At 37.7% G+C, this 16702-nt stretch overlaps 2 protein-coding genes across 5 annotated transcripts in view; one reads left to right on the top strand and one right to left on the bottom strand.

Moving 5' to 3' along the window:
* The first annotated feature begins 735 nt into the window (after positions 1-735).
* Positions 736-5508, top strand: islr2 (immunoglobulin superfamily containing leucine-rich repeat 2). The gene is made up of 2 exons (XM_067436555.1): positions 736-1008; positions 2206-5508. Exon 2 carries the CDS (start codon positions 2215-2217, stop codon positions 4345-4347), a length of 2133 nt encoding a protein of 710 aa, XP_067292656.1. The 5' UTR covers positions 736-1008; positions 2206-2214; the 3' UTR covers positions 4348-5508.
* Positions 5509-6158: 650 nt separating this feature from the next.
* The window catches only part of stra6 (signaling receptor and transporter of retinol STRA6), a 35862-nt gene continuing 25318 nt past the window's right edge, over positions 6159-16702 (bottom strand). For 3 of the 4 annotated variants that reach the window (XM_067436876.1, XM_067436877.1, XM_067436875.1), the window contains exons 14-18: positions 16510-16627; positions 16175-16276; positions 12497-12660; positions 11402-11539; positions 6159-7224 (exon numbers count right to left, since the gene is read on the bottom strand). In XM_067436876.1, coding sequence (XP_067292977.1) covers positions 6971-7224; positions 11402-11539; positions 12497-12660; positions 16175-16276; positions 16510-16627 — 776 coding nt within the window. In that variant the 3' untranslated portion in view covers positions 6159-6970. The remainder of the gene's footprint in view (positions 7225-11401; positions 11540-12496; positions 12661-16174; positions 16277-16509; positions 16628-16702) is intronic. The other variant, XM_067436874.1, reaches the window with a different exon arrangement.

Below are 16702 nucleotides of genomic sequence, written 5' to 3'. Positions count from 1 at the left end.
ATGTTATCACTGTATTTAGTGTCGTTTCTTGAGAAGGCGGTTCCCCTGAGAAGACCTGTCAACAAATTAAGCAACTTTCGCTAAAGTCACCGCAATTACAAACATCGTTTTCAGCTCCTGCTGAGCTTCACGCTGTCATTGTTTCTGCAACTCAGTTCGTTTCTTTTTTTAATGGCAACCGGTTTGCAAAATCTCCTCAGGGAAATTGTAACACTTAGCCTATAGTCCATTCAAACTAGGCTACAGACATTTACAGAGTATGTTCTAACATTTTTGTGTGGTTTTCTGTTCCTCTTTGACAGAGAAATAGTCACTAGACAAGTAGGCTTATTTGGACATTTGTCATTCTCTTCTGTTTTCTTAATGAGTAAAAAGCTGAAATAAATTCGTGTTTTTTTCTTCTTCACCAAGCTTATTTTGCTTTATAGTAGGCGACTTTTCCAATCACTAAAACAATTACTAACCTGTAAAAATGATTTTGGACACAAGCAAATATAAATATAAATGTGTTTGTGATTGTATATGCAATCATTTAAAAGGTTTTTTTATATATAGTTTTATATAATTGTGTGGCTATCGGTAATCACATCGAAAAGACAAGGGGCATGGGTCATGTGATATAGCCTAAATTATCAACTGTATCTAAATTATGAATAACCTTCATCTGGACGGCAAAGTCCCTGTGGCATTAATGCGGAATTGAAGGGAGAGGCTGCGCGTTCACAATCCCTCCCTTACCACAGTGCAGGCGGGAGCGCGCAGTGAATTCTGTCCAAACTCAAGCGCGATCATGAGAAAACAGCCTCTGGACTGCTCAGCATCTCACGGACACTAAAATGTATCATCTGCCGTCTGCTAACCAAAACAGCAGAGATTTCCAGCGGGATATAAAAGGCTACATCATGTTTTGGGATAATATGACGTCTGGGCATTAAATATTGTTTTGAAATTTCATCAAGTGTCGTGTTGACTGAAATCCGCGCGAGTGTTAGGAAAAATCACTTACAGGTAAGGCACTATGAGAAAGTTTTTAAGCAACAATTATTTCCAGAATGTAGACAGTTAAACAAGAGCAACTACACGGCGAAGTGCGTTTCTTTTTTAAACTTTGAGCACAATATTGTAAGGCTTGTAAGGGTTAAGAAGCAGTCGCAACAAATGTCGAGATGTTCGCAACACAAAGAAGTTGTCCTATATAAAGTGAAGCGCGTTTTTCAGCACGCTGGACAGCGAACACGGTCCGAGCGTTCCGTTCTCGAGTCTTTGCTGCTCGGTGGTCCGGTAACGGCTTAAGACGCTCGGGCATGTCTGGCGTCTTTTTAGGTTTCTGTTCATTTATCTCAATTAGTCCCCAATAACTTGTTCTCGAGAGAAAAAACGAATAATAAGAATAAAATAGAGACCATAAATAAAAATGTAACACTTTATTTTACAGTGTCATTTTTACATGCAGTTACTATAGTAATAACTATAAAATATTCATAATTACATGCCACTAACCCTAAACCAAACCAAATTCGAATCCGATAATAAGTACATGTAGTTAATTAATATTAGTACTTTATTGGAGTAAGTACAATGTAACTACTTGATTTGGTTACACTTTATTTTAAGTGTTAAAGTGTTTAAAGTGTTAAAGTGTAATTACATATTTATGTACAGAGTAATATTAATAATTAAATGCATGCACTAACTATAGGATTATGGTTTAGTCAAGGGTAAATTGCATGCAATTGCAGTAAATGATGCATAATTACATGCAACTAACCCTCGACCAAAGCAACAGTGTTATGACTATGGTAAGTACATGTAGCATATGTAAGAAGGACACTGTAAAAAAAAAAAAAAAAAAAAAATGTATAAGTGTAACAGACGCCTTTTTTAAGGTGTCTATTACACTTATACATTTAATTACTGAGTAATATTATGGCTTACTAATTGCAGGGTTAGTTGCATATAATTATGCATAATTTATAGTTATTACTATATAGTGCATGTAACTTATGTTACAATGACACTAAAATAAAGTGCTACCAAATAAAGCGTAACCAACAGTTGAACATTTTACAGTTTTACCCTATGATAAAATCAAGTGCTTTTTATTATCATCATAATAGTTCACTTTAAATTACTATTGTGAATGACAATATGTGTGAAAAACACATAAATAATTTACTAATCTGCACCTTCATGTGTGCTTGGCAGGAGCTGAAAATGGCAACCAAATACCTGATGCTTATTGCCTTGGGGACTGCAGTGATAGGCAGTGTGCACTGTTGCCCTGAGCAGTGTACCTGCTCTGATAAATATAACCACCAGTTTGCAGACTGTGCCTACAAAAACCTCCTGGAAGTACCCATGGGCTTGCCATCCAACGTGACTACCGTGAGTCTTTCAGCAAACAAGCTTAAAGTGCTGAAATCCAAAGCATTTATAAATGTGACCCAGACGACCTCTCTTTGGCTGGCTCACAATGAAATCGTCACCATTGAGAGAGACACCCTGGCTCCAATGATTCAGCTGAGAAATTTGGATATTAGCCACAACAAAATAGTGCATTTTCCATGGGAGGACTTGACCAATCTCACTGCCCTGCAATTGTTAAAGATGAACAACAACGAGATGGTCAGCATCCCCAAGAACGCTTTTTCCAACCTGAAGGACCTCCGTTCGGTCCGTATTAACAATAACAAGTTTACCACCATCGTGCAGGGAACGTTTGATGCTTTGACTGCCATGTCCCACCTCCAAATCTTCCACAACCCCTTCATCTGCTCCTGCAACCTTGAGTGGCTTAGGGACTGGATCACGAAATCTTCAATCTCAATCCCTGAACCAAACAACATTGTCTGTGATGCTCCTTCCCACCTCAATGGTACACAGGTCACTAGCATGCCCAAACTGGATTGCAAGGCCCCGTCAGTGTCCATCACATATCAGCCAAACATTGAAAACACCGAACTCATTGAGGGATATACGGTCATGCTGTACTGCGAAACAAAAGGAACCCCTAAACCTGACGTCACATGGGAGATATACGCTGGAAACCAACTGATAAGGTTCCCTTTGCCCGCCATTGTCGAAAAAATCGAGATTCCGATTAATGGGCCGCCTACAAACACAAGGTTCCTTGTGTTTCAAAATGGCACCTTGACCATCCCTCGCATGAGCAAGAAAGAAGATGGCAACTACACCTGCTCTGCTGTCAACGACATGGGAAAAGCCGAGCGCTCGGTGAGACTTGTGGCCACAGGCACCAAAAAGCATGCCATAAATTCGATGCATGACATAAAATCACCCAGCCATTTACCGGAAGACAAACTTGGTTCAAAAGGCTCCAAAAACAGCGTTATTAGCATGTGGTCCAAATCTGAGGAGAAGACAAAGAGCCTTCCAACCGGAACATCTCTCATAACGGTGGATAAAGAGCAAGTGGAGGAAGGAGCCGATAGTTTGCCATTTGTTGGCAAATGCGGAATAAATGATGGTACCCAGTACATCTCCAACCATGCTTTCAACCTCAGCTTGGATGAGCTCAAACAATACACGTTTGATTTCGGGGTCATCGCTCTGGAAGTTTCAGAGACTGAGGCCAAGGTTCAGCTGAACCCTTTCCAGATGGCCAACGCCAAGTCAAATATTCACCTCAGTCAACAAGAAGACCTCCAAACTGTGAATAAGGAGCCTTTTAGTCTTTTCCAGACATCTACCAAAAAGTCACCCCTGGACATGTTGTACCTTTGCGTCAGTAATGGCAATGGACATTCGGTGGTGCAGTGGTCCAAGATAGAGGAAGGCATCAACGCCTATCGCTTTCAGGGCCTCAAGCCAGGCACTAATTACACCCTGTGTCTCACTTATGGAGGCCAGGACTGTCAAGTCCAAGTGGTCTTCACAACTCGGAAGAAAATCCCATCTTTGCTGATTATAGTGGTCGTTAGCATTTTTTTGCTAGCTTTGGCAACCGTGCCCCTGCTGGGGGCCACCTGCTGCCATCTGCTCTACAAGTATCAAGGCAAGACCTACAAGTTGATTATGAAGACACAAAACCCAGATCAGATGGAAAAGCACATAGCGACGGATTTCGACCCCAGGGCATCTTTTGTGGGATCTGAGAAGAACTTTAACCCGAGCGAGCTAGGAGAGGGCGAAGGCGAGGCTGATGGCGAGGACGGAGAAGGTGAGGACATCGAGGGCAGCGTGGTGACCGAGTCCATTCCTGAGTCACAATCCAAAACGCAGGAGGAGTTTGAAGTTGGCTCCGAGTACAGCGATCGGTTGCCTCTTGGGGCAGAAGCTGTAAACATATCTGCGGAGATCAACGGTAATTACAAACAACCACGTTGAGATGTTTGTTCTTCATTTGCTCTGACACAATACAAACCAGGTGAATATGGACTGTCATCTCACGTAAAGCCGCGGTCACACTAGACTTAGAGCTTGTGAAATTTCTTCAGACACTGCAACAGTCACGCTCTGCAGTGTCTTTTTTATAAACATGAAATTTAACATGATGTAACAAAGAGTAATTCACTCAAAATGTAAAGAATATACAATCTATTTGACTTTACTGCATAACATAATATTATTTTAATTCAGCCAAGAAGACACGCAGGTGAACTTCTACTGGTCAAAGGTCTTCACGTGATGCGAATTCGCAGCTCAGAGTTCACCAAACTTGAACTTTGAAACGCAGAAAAATTCGAAATGTGAATAAAAGTCAATGGAACGAAAAGTGTAGCGTGACCGCGGCTTAATACAGATACGCGCTGATAAACGCGCGCTCATTTTTACCTCAGTAAGTTAGCAGTGCATACGATGAGTGTTCATTATTACAAATAGGAGTTTGAGATTTATTGAGGGGACTGGACTTTAATAGACAAATCTATCTTCAAAAAAACCTCATAATAGCTACAATTCACTTTCCGTGAGTCTCGTCACTTTCATTGTCTCAAGTAGCATCCATTTTAAGTCGTGGTGGACAAACATCGAGCGCTTCTGAGGGAAATGTCACCCTGTTACTCTTTTCACAGCATGTGTGTGTCTGGAAAACGAACCAGGTCACCTTGAAAAAAAAAGAAGTTTGTTAAGTGTAATGTGGGATCCCAAAATGTGTGATTTTTAATCTCGGGTGCTTTAAAAATATCTCTCGCCTTTACAAATTGACTGAACGTGTCCTTTCTTCTCTTTGAGATAGCCTTTATTCGTGGCATGTCACACAAAAGTATTTTCAAGTGTGTTTTATTAGGGTACTGTAGACTGTAGATATTCAATGTCGATTTGTGATGTAAGCCAAGTAATATGAGAAAATGTTCTCTCTTTTTTTATAAATATAAATGGTCCGTTTTTACCACCAGTCAATACGACATCGAGTGTCCAGTACATTGACGCATAGTGGCTTTGTTTCGTGTCCAGCTGTCCAATGATGTTGTAAAAAATACTCAAACCTTTTAAAGATTTTGATATGATTTTATGTACGTGACCTTAATAAAATATTGAACGAACGAATGTATGGGAAATTATTTGCAACCATAGAAAATAGTTTTTTTTAAATGCTTTTCAGCACAGAACATACACCTTACTTAGTAAAATCATGAATAGCCTACTTTGAAGAAGTGTTTTCTTTGGACATTGAACGTTGACAAGAAAATGTCATGCGAAACGTCGTCTGACAGGAGAACAGGTAAAACACACATCTATTATTATTAATGTTGTTTTTGTTTTTTGCTTTTGTTTTAATTATCAAAATGAACAAAGTAGCTACCCGAGTATGGTGTGATTCATCTTTTGATTTTCTGAAACGAATATTTGAAAACAAATATATATATATATATAGAGCATGAGTGGGCTTTAACATAGGCTAGGACATTTATAAATATTGATTAAATCGAAATCATGTTATCCCATTTTATAGCATATTTATTTCATGGCTATTATAATGAATTCACTTGCTTGAGAAAACTGATGGGCAGAACAAAGGAATGATGTGATTTCGTAGTTAAGCTTACACCTTTGCATATTTACCTATGTTAAATGTCCAATAACACTATAAATCATACGTTTGAATTACGAGCGAAATATTTTAGTTTTACACATATAAAATCGCTGCACAGAAAATAAATAAAGCTTGGAACTAACATTATTTTGTATTAATATATCGTAAGTGTTATAATTCGAATGGTTTTCATTTTTATCTTTTGAACAGAGTATGAAACCAGGCGTTTGATTTTATGCGTCGCAGGAGAGGGCACTATTCCCCTTAATACAACACACTGAACAGACTTTTAGTTTTAATATTTATTTAATTTCAATCACAAATATGCCACAGGTAGCAGAACAAGACATAATAGGGGGAACTATCAAAATTAATGTAACAGTGAGACAGATTTTCTTTACATTTAGTCAGAGATGAAAAACAATTGAAATACAATTACAGTAGATGTTGTCTTAACAGACATAGATTAACAAATAATGGACATTATTCAGTTTCATCTGTTTGTTTACTATAATAACATTCTCACCACTGGTAAAAGCCACACCAATGAGTGCAAAAATGACTGGAAATTAATAATTCATCAGTTTGCAAAAGAGCAGAACCTGTACATTCATAAATAGTCACACAAACTAACCTCGCATCAAACGGTTAGATGGGAGTTCAGTGCCAAACTCTGTTTCCTGATACGCTAAGTCGAAGATGGAAAGACAGTCTCACTCAAACATGCAACAAAAGACACAATACATCCATCCATCCATCCATCCACACACGTGCAAAGGATCCGTTAACTACAACTGCTTGAAGTTCTTCCTGAGGCACTGAGTTGTAAGTGCACTTAGCTAAAACACGTGCTTCTCTGCTACACCAAAGCAAATAATACTATCATCAATATCTGGCCAGCAGCAGCCATTAAGTATTAAGAGGCTGGGGGGCAGGGAGGGGCGATCTCCTTCTCCGCACTGTGATTTTCAGTCCTCAGTTGTTGGTGGCGGCGCTTTCTGCCTCCTTGCTAGGCTCCTTGATGCTGCCTTCCTTTTTGCTGCCCTCCTTTGAGGTCCGGTTGACGGCTCCGTTGATGAAGCTTTCTGAGCTCTGCCGCTGGAAATGCTTCCTGGAGCCCACCAAGGACGGGTTGTTGACCAGGGTGAAGAGGAGCTGCCAGTGCGCTCGTGCCCGCTTGGCGTTGGACACCTTGGTCTGTTTCTTCTCTTGCTGGACCAGTTGAATACCTTGAACACATAAGCAAGAGGTTAAGTCAACATATTGTAAACCATTTTTATGAAATCAGCATATTAAAATACATTTTGAAGGATCATGTGAATAATGGAATATAACTGAAGACTGGGGTAACGGCTGATGAAAATTCAGATGTACATCACATAAATAAATTATATTTTAAAGTGTATAAAAAGAAAAAGAAAAAAAACATTATTTTATTTGTATTAATATTTAACAATGCTACTGTTTTGTCCCATTTATTTTTTAACATAAAACTGCAGGCTTGATGAGAGCATAAGAGACTTCTTTACAAAAGAAGCTTTACACACACACACGCACACACTTTTATGTTTGATGCGATTAATCACGATTAATCTATACATACACACACACACACACACACTTTTATGTTTGATGCGATTAATCACGATTAATCTATACATACACACATACATACTATATATATATATATATATATATATATATATATATATATATATATATATATGTATGTGTGTGTGTGTGTGTGTGTGTGTGTGTGTCTAAGTATTGATTAATCGCATCACACATAAAAGTTTGTTTACATTGTGTGTGTGTGCATATATGTGTGTGTGTGTGTGTGTGTGTGTGTGTGTGCATATGTCTGTGCGTGTGTACTGATAGTACAGGCCAAAAGTTTGAACACATTGCTATTTGTAATGTTTTTGAAAGAAGTTTCTTCTGCTCATCAAGCCTGCATTTATTTGATCATAAATCCAGATTTTTTTTTTAAATATTGTGATATATTATTACAATTTAAAATATTTGGTTTTCAATTTATTATATTTTAAATTATCATTTATTTCTGTGATCAAACTGAATTTTCAGCATCGTTCCTCCAGTCTTCCTCCTTCAGTGTCACATGATCCTTCAGAAATCATTCTAATATGAGGATTTATTATGAGTGTTGGAAACAGTTCTGCTGCCTAATATATTTGATGAATAAAAGGTTCAAAAGAACTGCATTTATTCAAAATAAAAACATATTTTCAAATAATACAATACAAATAGTAATGTGTCCAAACTTATATATATATATATACACACACACACACACACACACACACACACACACACACACACACACACACACACACACACACACACACACACACACACACACACACAGGTATCATTGTCTGTTTATGATCCACTACAAAGAATCAGATCATAAAAGTAATTTGTTCAGTAATCAAACAACTCAGTGGTTGCACTGTATGTCTTTCATTCAATAAAAGAGCCAATTCATTAGAATCCTTAATTGGTATTTTGGTTGCGATGGTGGCTTAAGCTTATTTTGATTTACTGAAAGAATCCAACTCAAAACAGTTATTCTGAATAAAGTCTGAATAAAGTCGTAGTTTTTGCTATTTTTTGACCAAAATGTATTTTTGATGCTTCAAGAGATTCTAATTAACCAACTGATGTCACATATGGACTACTCTGATGATGTTTTTATTCCCTTTCTGGACATGGACAATATAGTGTGCATTCACTTGGATACGCTCTGGGACTAAATATAAAATATCTTAAACTGTGTCTGAAGATGAACGGATGTGTCTTATGGGTGTGGAACTATATCAGGGTGAGTCATTAATGACACCAATTTCATTTTTGGGTGAACTAACCCTTTAAGCACATTGTAATGGGTTAGCAAAGAGTGCTACTTCCTAATCCAACACTGTAAATGTAGGTCTAACCGAAAATCACAATATTACAGTTGGAACATACAAGGTGCAATTAGCATATAGAGAGTGTAAGAACTATGAGCCACACACATATAAATCAGTCAATTATAGAGCTCAGACTGTATAACAGACCAGTTTTTGTCATATAATAATGACTGCATGCAAATACAAGCATGTAAATATTATTCCTCCAGTTTTTGTTAAGAAAAAGCATCACATCTGTAGGTGTTAAATCAACAAAAGACAGGGATTCTTTAAAGCTGAATATACACCATCTGCTGCCTATCATCCCGCAAAAACCTAATGCTGGCAGATCTGTCCTGCACGAACAGCTTTAACTTGACAAGACAGACACATAAAACACTAATTTGATCTCCGCTCAGCTATATGAAAGAAACTGTGAATTTAGAGAGGATGTTCACACTCTGGACCCAGACGTGTACTCTATGACATGTCTGATTGAGCAGTAGCAGGGCCGAGGTGAGTTATTGCACATCAGGGCCCAATTTATCCTGACAAATTTAATCATTGCGGGAATGCTCGCCTGCTGCGTGCAAGGCAACATGATGAATCAATTATTCTAAAAACAAGGCCAAGCAGCCGTCTGTGCATATAGACATGAATCACCCAGGAGAAATCAAACACGGATCAATATAAATCTTGGCTTCAGTCAGAGATTTGACACAGATGATCTAACATCATTTTGCACTGCTTTCTGTTTTGAAATGCATTAAAAAAGATGAAATTAGTTTGTTCTTTTAAAAATGGTATTAGTCTGAACATTACCGGGTACTGGAAGGTCATAGTCTATATCTGTTTATAGTCTGCAACAAATGCAGTATAAATAGCAGTGAACTAATAACTGATTAAATATATACAAAATTAAATTATTTTCAGATATACAACCAAGTTATTAATTAGTTTTTTTTTTTTTTTTTTTAAATATATACATTTCTATTCATTGTAAAATAATAAATTAATTATTTTGTATTATCATGGTAATAAGCCGTGGATTACACACATATCCAGTTTATATATGTATAACACTTATTTGTGTTCATGATTATTTATCATTACAAATAATTTTGGCCTTTTTTTTTTGATTTTTTTATTTGTAGTGTTTTACATGTCTTTTTAATAAATGTAACTTTTTAATTAATTTATTAATTACATTTTTTATTAATTTATTAATTAAATTTATAATTATGGAACTCCTTAATATAAATAATAAGTTGTTGTGCAAAAATATAACTGTATAATATATATATATATATATATATATATAGACACAAAATGTGTGTGTGTGTGTCTCAAATATGTTTGTTTACATAAAATAAAACATTTATTTAATACAACATTGTTTACATAAAATAAAACAACACACACAGGCACACGCGCACACACACACACACACGCGCACACACACACACACACACACACACACAGGCACACACGCGCACACACACACACACACACACACACACACACACACACACACACACACACATTAAAGTATTGTTTAGATTTCCTTTTCATTATTTATTTAATTTAATATTATTATTTAATGTATCATTATTACAAATAACTATTATACTTATTAAATGTAATTATCAGTATAAATAATAGGTGGTTGTGCAAAAATGAAACTGCTGACCATAACTGTGTGTCTGAAATATTTATTAAATAACTTGTCTATAGAACTGTTGTATGAAAGGATTATCACTTAAATGAAGTGTATGTAAGATTGTGGCCAAAACTGGTACTGCAATCACTATCCCCTCCCCCCTGATGCGAGGTTGCCAGATTGGCTGCAGGATCAGCAGGAACGTTTGTAGCTGCAGCTGTGCTAACTTGAACAGATCTGGCAACCCAGATGCCGAAAACACTACTGACTTCATGATTGGTCGATAGGCGGAGGGCGGAGCTTCAGGCCAAAACACAACATGTCAACATCAACAACAACTTTTAAATGACAATATCCTGGCCGGACTACTGTTGTCAGTGATATAAGTATTTGAAATTTACATGATTTCTTAATGTCTAGTGACATATCAGGGCCATTTTATGATTCATTGAAATAAATTTATTACATACAGTTCCTTTAAAGAATGAGATAACTATCTATATTTTTAAACCACAAAAAAAAAAAAACGTTTAAAAACATTGGCATATTTATTTGAAATCAGCTCAATGTATATATATATATATATATATATTTGTTCTTTCTTTTTTAAAAGGTAGACTCAGAAAAGGAAAGTGGCCTGGGATGAACAGTTTCATACACTCAAATTGAATGAACAGCACAGCTTTAAACTAACCACATCCTCAGTTCTAAATGAAATAGTCTAAAAGCTCTGAGTTTGAGACCAGACTCTGGAACAGGTTGCTCTCAAGCAAATGATATGATATGTGATCATATTGTTGTCATGAACTGGAGTAATAAAGAAATAAAACCACAGACCTTCTTCAGCATCTCGGATCCTCTGTGCGGAGAGATTGTCCTGGCCCGTGGTTTGCAGCAGGAGTCCGCAGAAGGCCTTCATCACGGGGTGAGACTGACTGACCTCAATCTTCAGGTAATGAGCGTAGCAGCGGTATCCTGCAGGGAGACAAACAAGAGGCAATCTAAATCCAAATGACACTCACATCCTACATCTGAGAGGTTTCTATTATCAGAGGCAGCAATCGATTTTCGGTGTGGCACTTTTATCAGAAATATCAGTATATGGTAGAAGTATAGTTACATTTGATATCTGCATAACTACAAATCCGGCTTACACAGGGTGAGCACCTGGTTATTTGCTCTGTTGCAGGACAGTAGATGTGATTTTGTAGGACAATTTGCGACACGTGAGTGGGACATAAATTCACTCTTATTATACTATGTAAATATTGATTTACATTAAATGGAACGCCTTTTTGCCTTCACGTTGGAAGATAACATTTTAAATTGTCGATATTTGACCATACTCTACGCATATGGGACCTATTTAGTCTACTAAATATAATACATTGAATAACAATATAGTATAAAGGTAAAAATCACATTTTATACTAAAATAAATTTCCTTAAGTATGTAAGTTATAATTGAAATGCGGGATACTGATTAGTGATCATCTTGTGGGACGTGGGACAAAGCTCTCAAATTTGGGACTGTCCCACATTTTAGATTTAAATCTGATTGGATGAGTCTTGTTTGAAGCCACTGTATGCACACCCATATGTATGTATGTATGCATGCATGCATGTGTGTGTGTGTGTATGTATATATATATATATATATATATATATATATATATATATATATATATATATATTTATATATATACATATATATGAATGATAATGATGTATTGATGTATTGAAATGACAAGATATGAAGTATTATATAACTTTAAAAAATGTTATGTAATTAAAAATGGATATTTGTTCAATTCTATAAAATGTATATAAAAAAAATAATTATGCATTTGTGTCTTCTATCATCTAGTTACTATCATTTTATAAAAGCAATCCATTAGAGTGTAATTTTGCTGTGAATGTATCCAGTAGTACCTGGGTCAAACGCCTCCACGCTGCGGTTCAGGAGGCTGATGTCCAAGCGTCCTAAGTGGACTATGTTGAACAGGGCAGTGATGACTATCCTCCAAATGCCCACTATCACACCGACCATGACATTAACCAGGAAACACATGTAGCTGAGAAGGAACAGACTCCCTCTGCAGAGAAACACCACGTATTATTTATACAATAAAAAATAAAAAAAAGCATACAGTGAGGAAAATAAGTATTTGAACACCCTGCTATTTTGCAAGTTCTCCCACTTAGAAATCATGGAGGGGTGTGACATCTATTTGGACACCTCTCCAAATCATTGAATTCAGGTGTTCCAATCACTTCCATGGCCACAGGTGTATAAAATCAAGCAGCTAGGCTTGCAGACGCTTCTACAAACATTTGTGAATGAATGGGTCGCTCTTAGGAGTTCAGTGAATTCAACGTTGTACTGTGATAGGTTGCCACCTGTGCAATAAGTCCATTCAGGAAATTTCCTCACAACTAAATATTCCACGGTCAACTGGTAGTGGTATTATGGAATGGGTTTCCATGGCCGAGCAGCTGCATCAAAGCCTTACATCACCAAGTGCAATGCAAAGCATCGGACGCAGTGGTGTAATCTTGGAACCTTATGCCTGGTTCAGACTACACGATATTAGCGCGAATTTGGTACGATCTGTGTGATTTAATGTGTCGTAGGGATTCGTAAACGATAATGGACGTCGGGGTGCAAGAATCGATCGTTTCATCTCGTATAGTGTGTCATAGTGTACGACAACCGAATCCGCGTCTGCGATAGTTCACGACGTCATGACAGAAAGACTAGCATGTTTAATTTTTTTTGCGGCCCTTCACGACGGGTTTTGCGGTCCTTCACGCCTTCAGCGTGACGTTGACCAACTGGAGCACAGACAGTTTTTCGTACACAGCTTTCAAACACGGCGAAACGCATGAGAGATGACGGAGCGGCTAACTTTAGGTGGAATTATAAAATGGAGGAAAGGTTCATGGAGTTGTGGCAACAGTATTCCTGCCTGTACGATGTGTCATCGATAGCGGAAGCCCTTCAGGAACCCAGTGAGTAACGTTACTGGAATGTAAGCTTAGATGTTTTACAAATACGTTGGGGTGGCAAGCTTTTACTTCTGGCTAATAACTAAATATTTAATATAAAAAGAACAATATTTTACCTCTAGTTCTTTTTAGAGGATTGACAGCCCATAATGTCCTCTTCCAGCAAGCCAAGAACATGTTTTTTGTTGGGTTTTCTTTCTATTTTTGCGCTTTTCTAAACATAACAGCCAAAACACGCTGCTTCAGACATCGTTTGTTTACGCTCTTGTTTCTTAAAGTCAATGACATCACGCACGTCGTGACAACAGGCGATGATTGGTCGAGTAGCAACGTGTAGTCTGACATGTTTCTAGTCCAGGACACGACAAGATTTTAGGAGTCAAAATCACGTAATCTGACACGGTGACTATCGTCACAGACAAAAATATCTTGTAGTCTGAACCAGGCATTAGTTCCAGTGAAAGAAACTAAATGCTTCAGCATACAAAGACATTTTGGACAATTTCACACTCCCAACTTTGTGGGAACAGTTTGAGGATGTTCTTCTGTTCCAACATGACTGTGCACCAGTGCATAAAGCAAGGTCCATAAAGACATGGATGAGTGAGTTTGGTGTGGAAGTCCTGACCTCAACCTGATAGAACACCTTTGGGATGAATTAGAGCCAGGCTTAAACATTATTGTATATAAAGAAATCCAAACATAATAGGTAAACATAACAGATAATTTGTATTTATATAATACATTTATATAGAAATATATATACAGTCTTGTTCAAAATAATAGCAGTACAATGTGACTAACCAGAATAATCAAGGTTTTTAGTATATTTTTTATTGCTACGTGGCAAACAAGTTACCAGTAGGTTCAGTAGATTGTCAGAAAACAAATGAGACCCAGCATTCATGATATGCACGCTCTTAAGGCTGTGCAATTGGGCAATTAGTTGAAAGGGGTGTGTTCAAAAAAATAGCAGTGTCTACCTTTGACTGTACAAACTCAAAACTATTTTGTACAAACATTTTTTTTTCTGGGATTTAGCAATCCTGTGAATCACTAAACTAATATTTAGTTGTATGACCACAGTTTTTTAAAACTGCTTGACATCTGTGTGGCATGGAGTCAACCAACTTGTGGCACCTCTCAGCTGTTATTCCACTCCATGATTCTTTAACAACATTCCACAATTCATTCACATTTCTTGGTTTTGCTTCAGAAACAGCATTTTTGATATCACCCCACAAGTTCTCAATTGGATTAAGGTCTGGAGATTGGGCTGGCCACTCCATAACATTAATTTTGTTGGTTTGGAACCAAGACTTTGCCCGTTTACTAGTGTGTTTTGGGTCATTGTCTTGTTGAAACAACCGTTTCAAGGGCATGTCCTCTTCAGCATAGGGCAACATGACCTCTTCAAGTATTTTAACATATGCAAACTGATCCATGATCCCTGGTATGCGATAAATAGGCCCAACACCATAGTAGGAGAAACATGCCCATATCATGATGCTTGCACCTCCATGCTTCACTGTCTTCACTGTGTACTGTGGCTTGAATTCAGAGTTTGGGGGTCGTCTCACAAACTGCCTGTGGCCCTTGGACCCAAAAAGAACAATTTTACTCTCATCAGTCCACAAAATGTTCCTCCATTTCTCTTTAGGCCAGTTGATGTGTTCTTTGGCAAATTGTAACCTCTTCTGCACATGCCTTTTTTTTTAACAGAGGGACTTTGCGGGGGATTCTTGAAAATAGATTAGCTTCACACAGACGTCGTCTAACTGTCACAGTACTTACAGGTAACTCCAGACTGTCTTTGATCTTCCTGGAGGTGATCATTGGCTGAGCCTTTGCCATTCTGGTTATTCTTCTATCCATTTTGATGGTTGTCTTCTGTTTTCTTCCACGTCTCTCTGGTTTTGCTCTCCATTTTAAGGCATTGGAGATCATTTTAGCTGAACAGCCTATCATTTTTTGCACCTCTTTATAGGTTTTCCCCTCTCTAATCAACTTTTTAATCAAAGTACGCTGTTCTTCTGAACAATGTCTTGAACGACCCATTTTCCTCAGCTTTCAAATGCATGTTCAACAAGTGTTGGCTTCATCCTTAAATAGGGGCCACCTGATTCACACCTGTTTCTTCACAAAATTGATGATCTCAGTGATTGAATGCCACACTGCTATTTTTTTGAACACACCCCTTTCAACTAATTCAACTAATTGCCCAATTGTACAGCCTTAAGAGCGTGCATATCATGAATGCTGGGTCTCATTTGTTTTCTGAGAATCTACTGAACCTACTGGTAACTTGTTAGCCACGTAGCAATACAAAATATACTAAAAACCTTGATTATTCTGGTTAGTCACATTGTACTGGTATTATTTTGAACAAGACTGTACATAATTATGCTATTATTTAAATGTTATTAGTAACAACAATTTGCAAAGATAAAACCGTATTGAAGATTTTGTATCTGAAATTTCTTGCTCAATGGCCAATCAGTCATGGCCTGCCAGATGGTGTGTCTAGATGGTGTACTAACATTAAAAGCAACAACCAGTAAGAGCCAGATGTTTTGGCTGTGTCATAATATAAATTCGCACCTGTTGTTCAGATCTCTTGTCCCTGCATCCTTCTTGATGAACAAAAACCTGGAAGTCACGTGCTGGATCAGCGCAGCCAGGAACAGCATCAACCAGAACGGCCTTTAGCAAAGAGAATATGTAAGTGAAAACCGTCTTAAGAGGCACTTATCTAATTGCTCCGCTCTATGGCTTATGGTGAGAGATGACTGAGAGGAAGGCTTTAGTAGAGATTGGTGGCTAAGAGGGTCACGACCCTGAAGTCACAAGGAGGACCGAGTTGGTTGGTTTCCTCAAGGCCACATGCGATGAGGTCACCATCATCATCTAAAGTGAGAAGAATGAAGGCCACTCACCACATGCGGCCGATGATATGAAACAGCATGAGATTAGTTCCATAGAGAATGGGGATGATGATCAGGAAGACACCGAAAAGAAGGCAGATGAAGAACACCAGAGTCTGGATCACCATGCCTGGACACAAAGTATAAAACAAGAAACGGATGTAAGCCTCATTCCCTGAACGAACGTATTGTCTTTCAAATATAT

This window comes from Pseudorasbora parva, chromosome 25, assembly GCF_024679245.1.
Source record: "Pseudorasbora parva isolate DD20220531a chromosome 25, ASM2467924v1, whole genome shotgun sequence".
Classification (NCBI taxonomy): Eukaryota; Metazoa; Chordata; class Actinopteri; order Cypriniformes; family Gobionidae; genus Pseudorasbora; species Pseudorasbora parva.
The sequence above is the reverse complement of the archived record's forward strand: the minus strand, read 5'-3'. Positions and strand labels throughout refer to the sequence as shown.

Bases quoted from the DNA above. Each gene is read 5' to 3' on its own strand.
- islr2 (XM_067436555.1), top strand. From the start codon at position 2,215: ATGGCAACCAAATACCTGATGCTTATTGCCTTGGGGACTGCAGTGATA.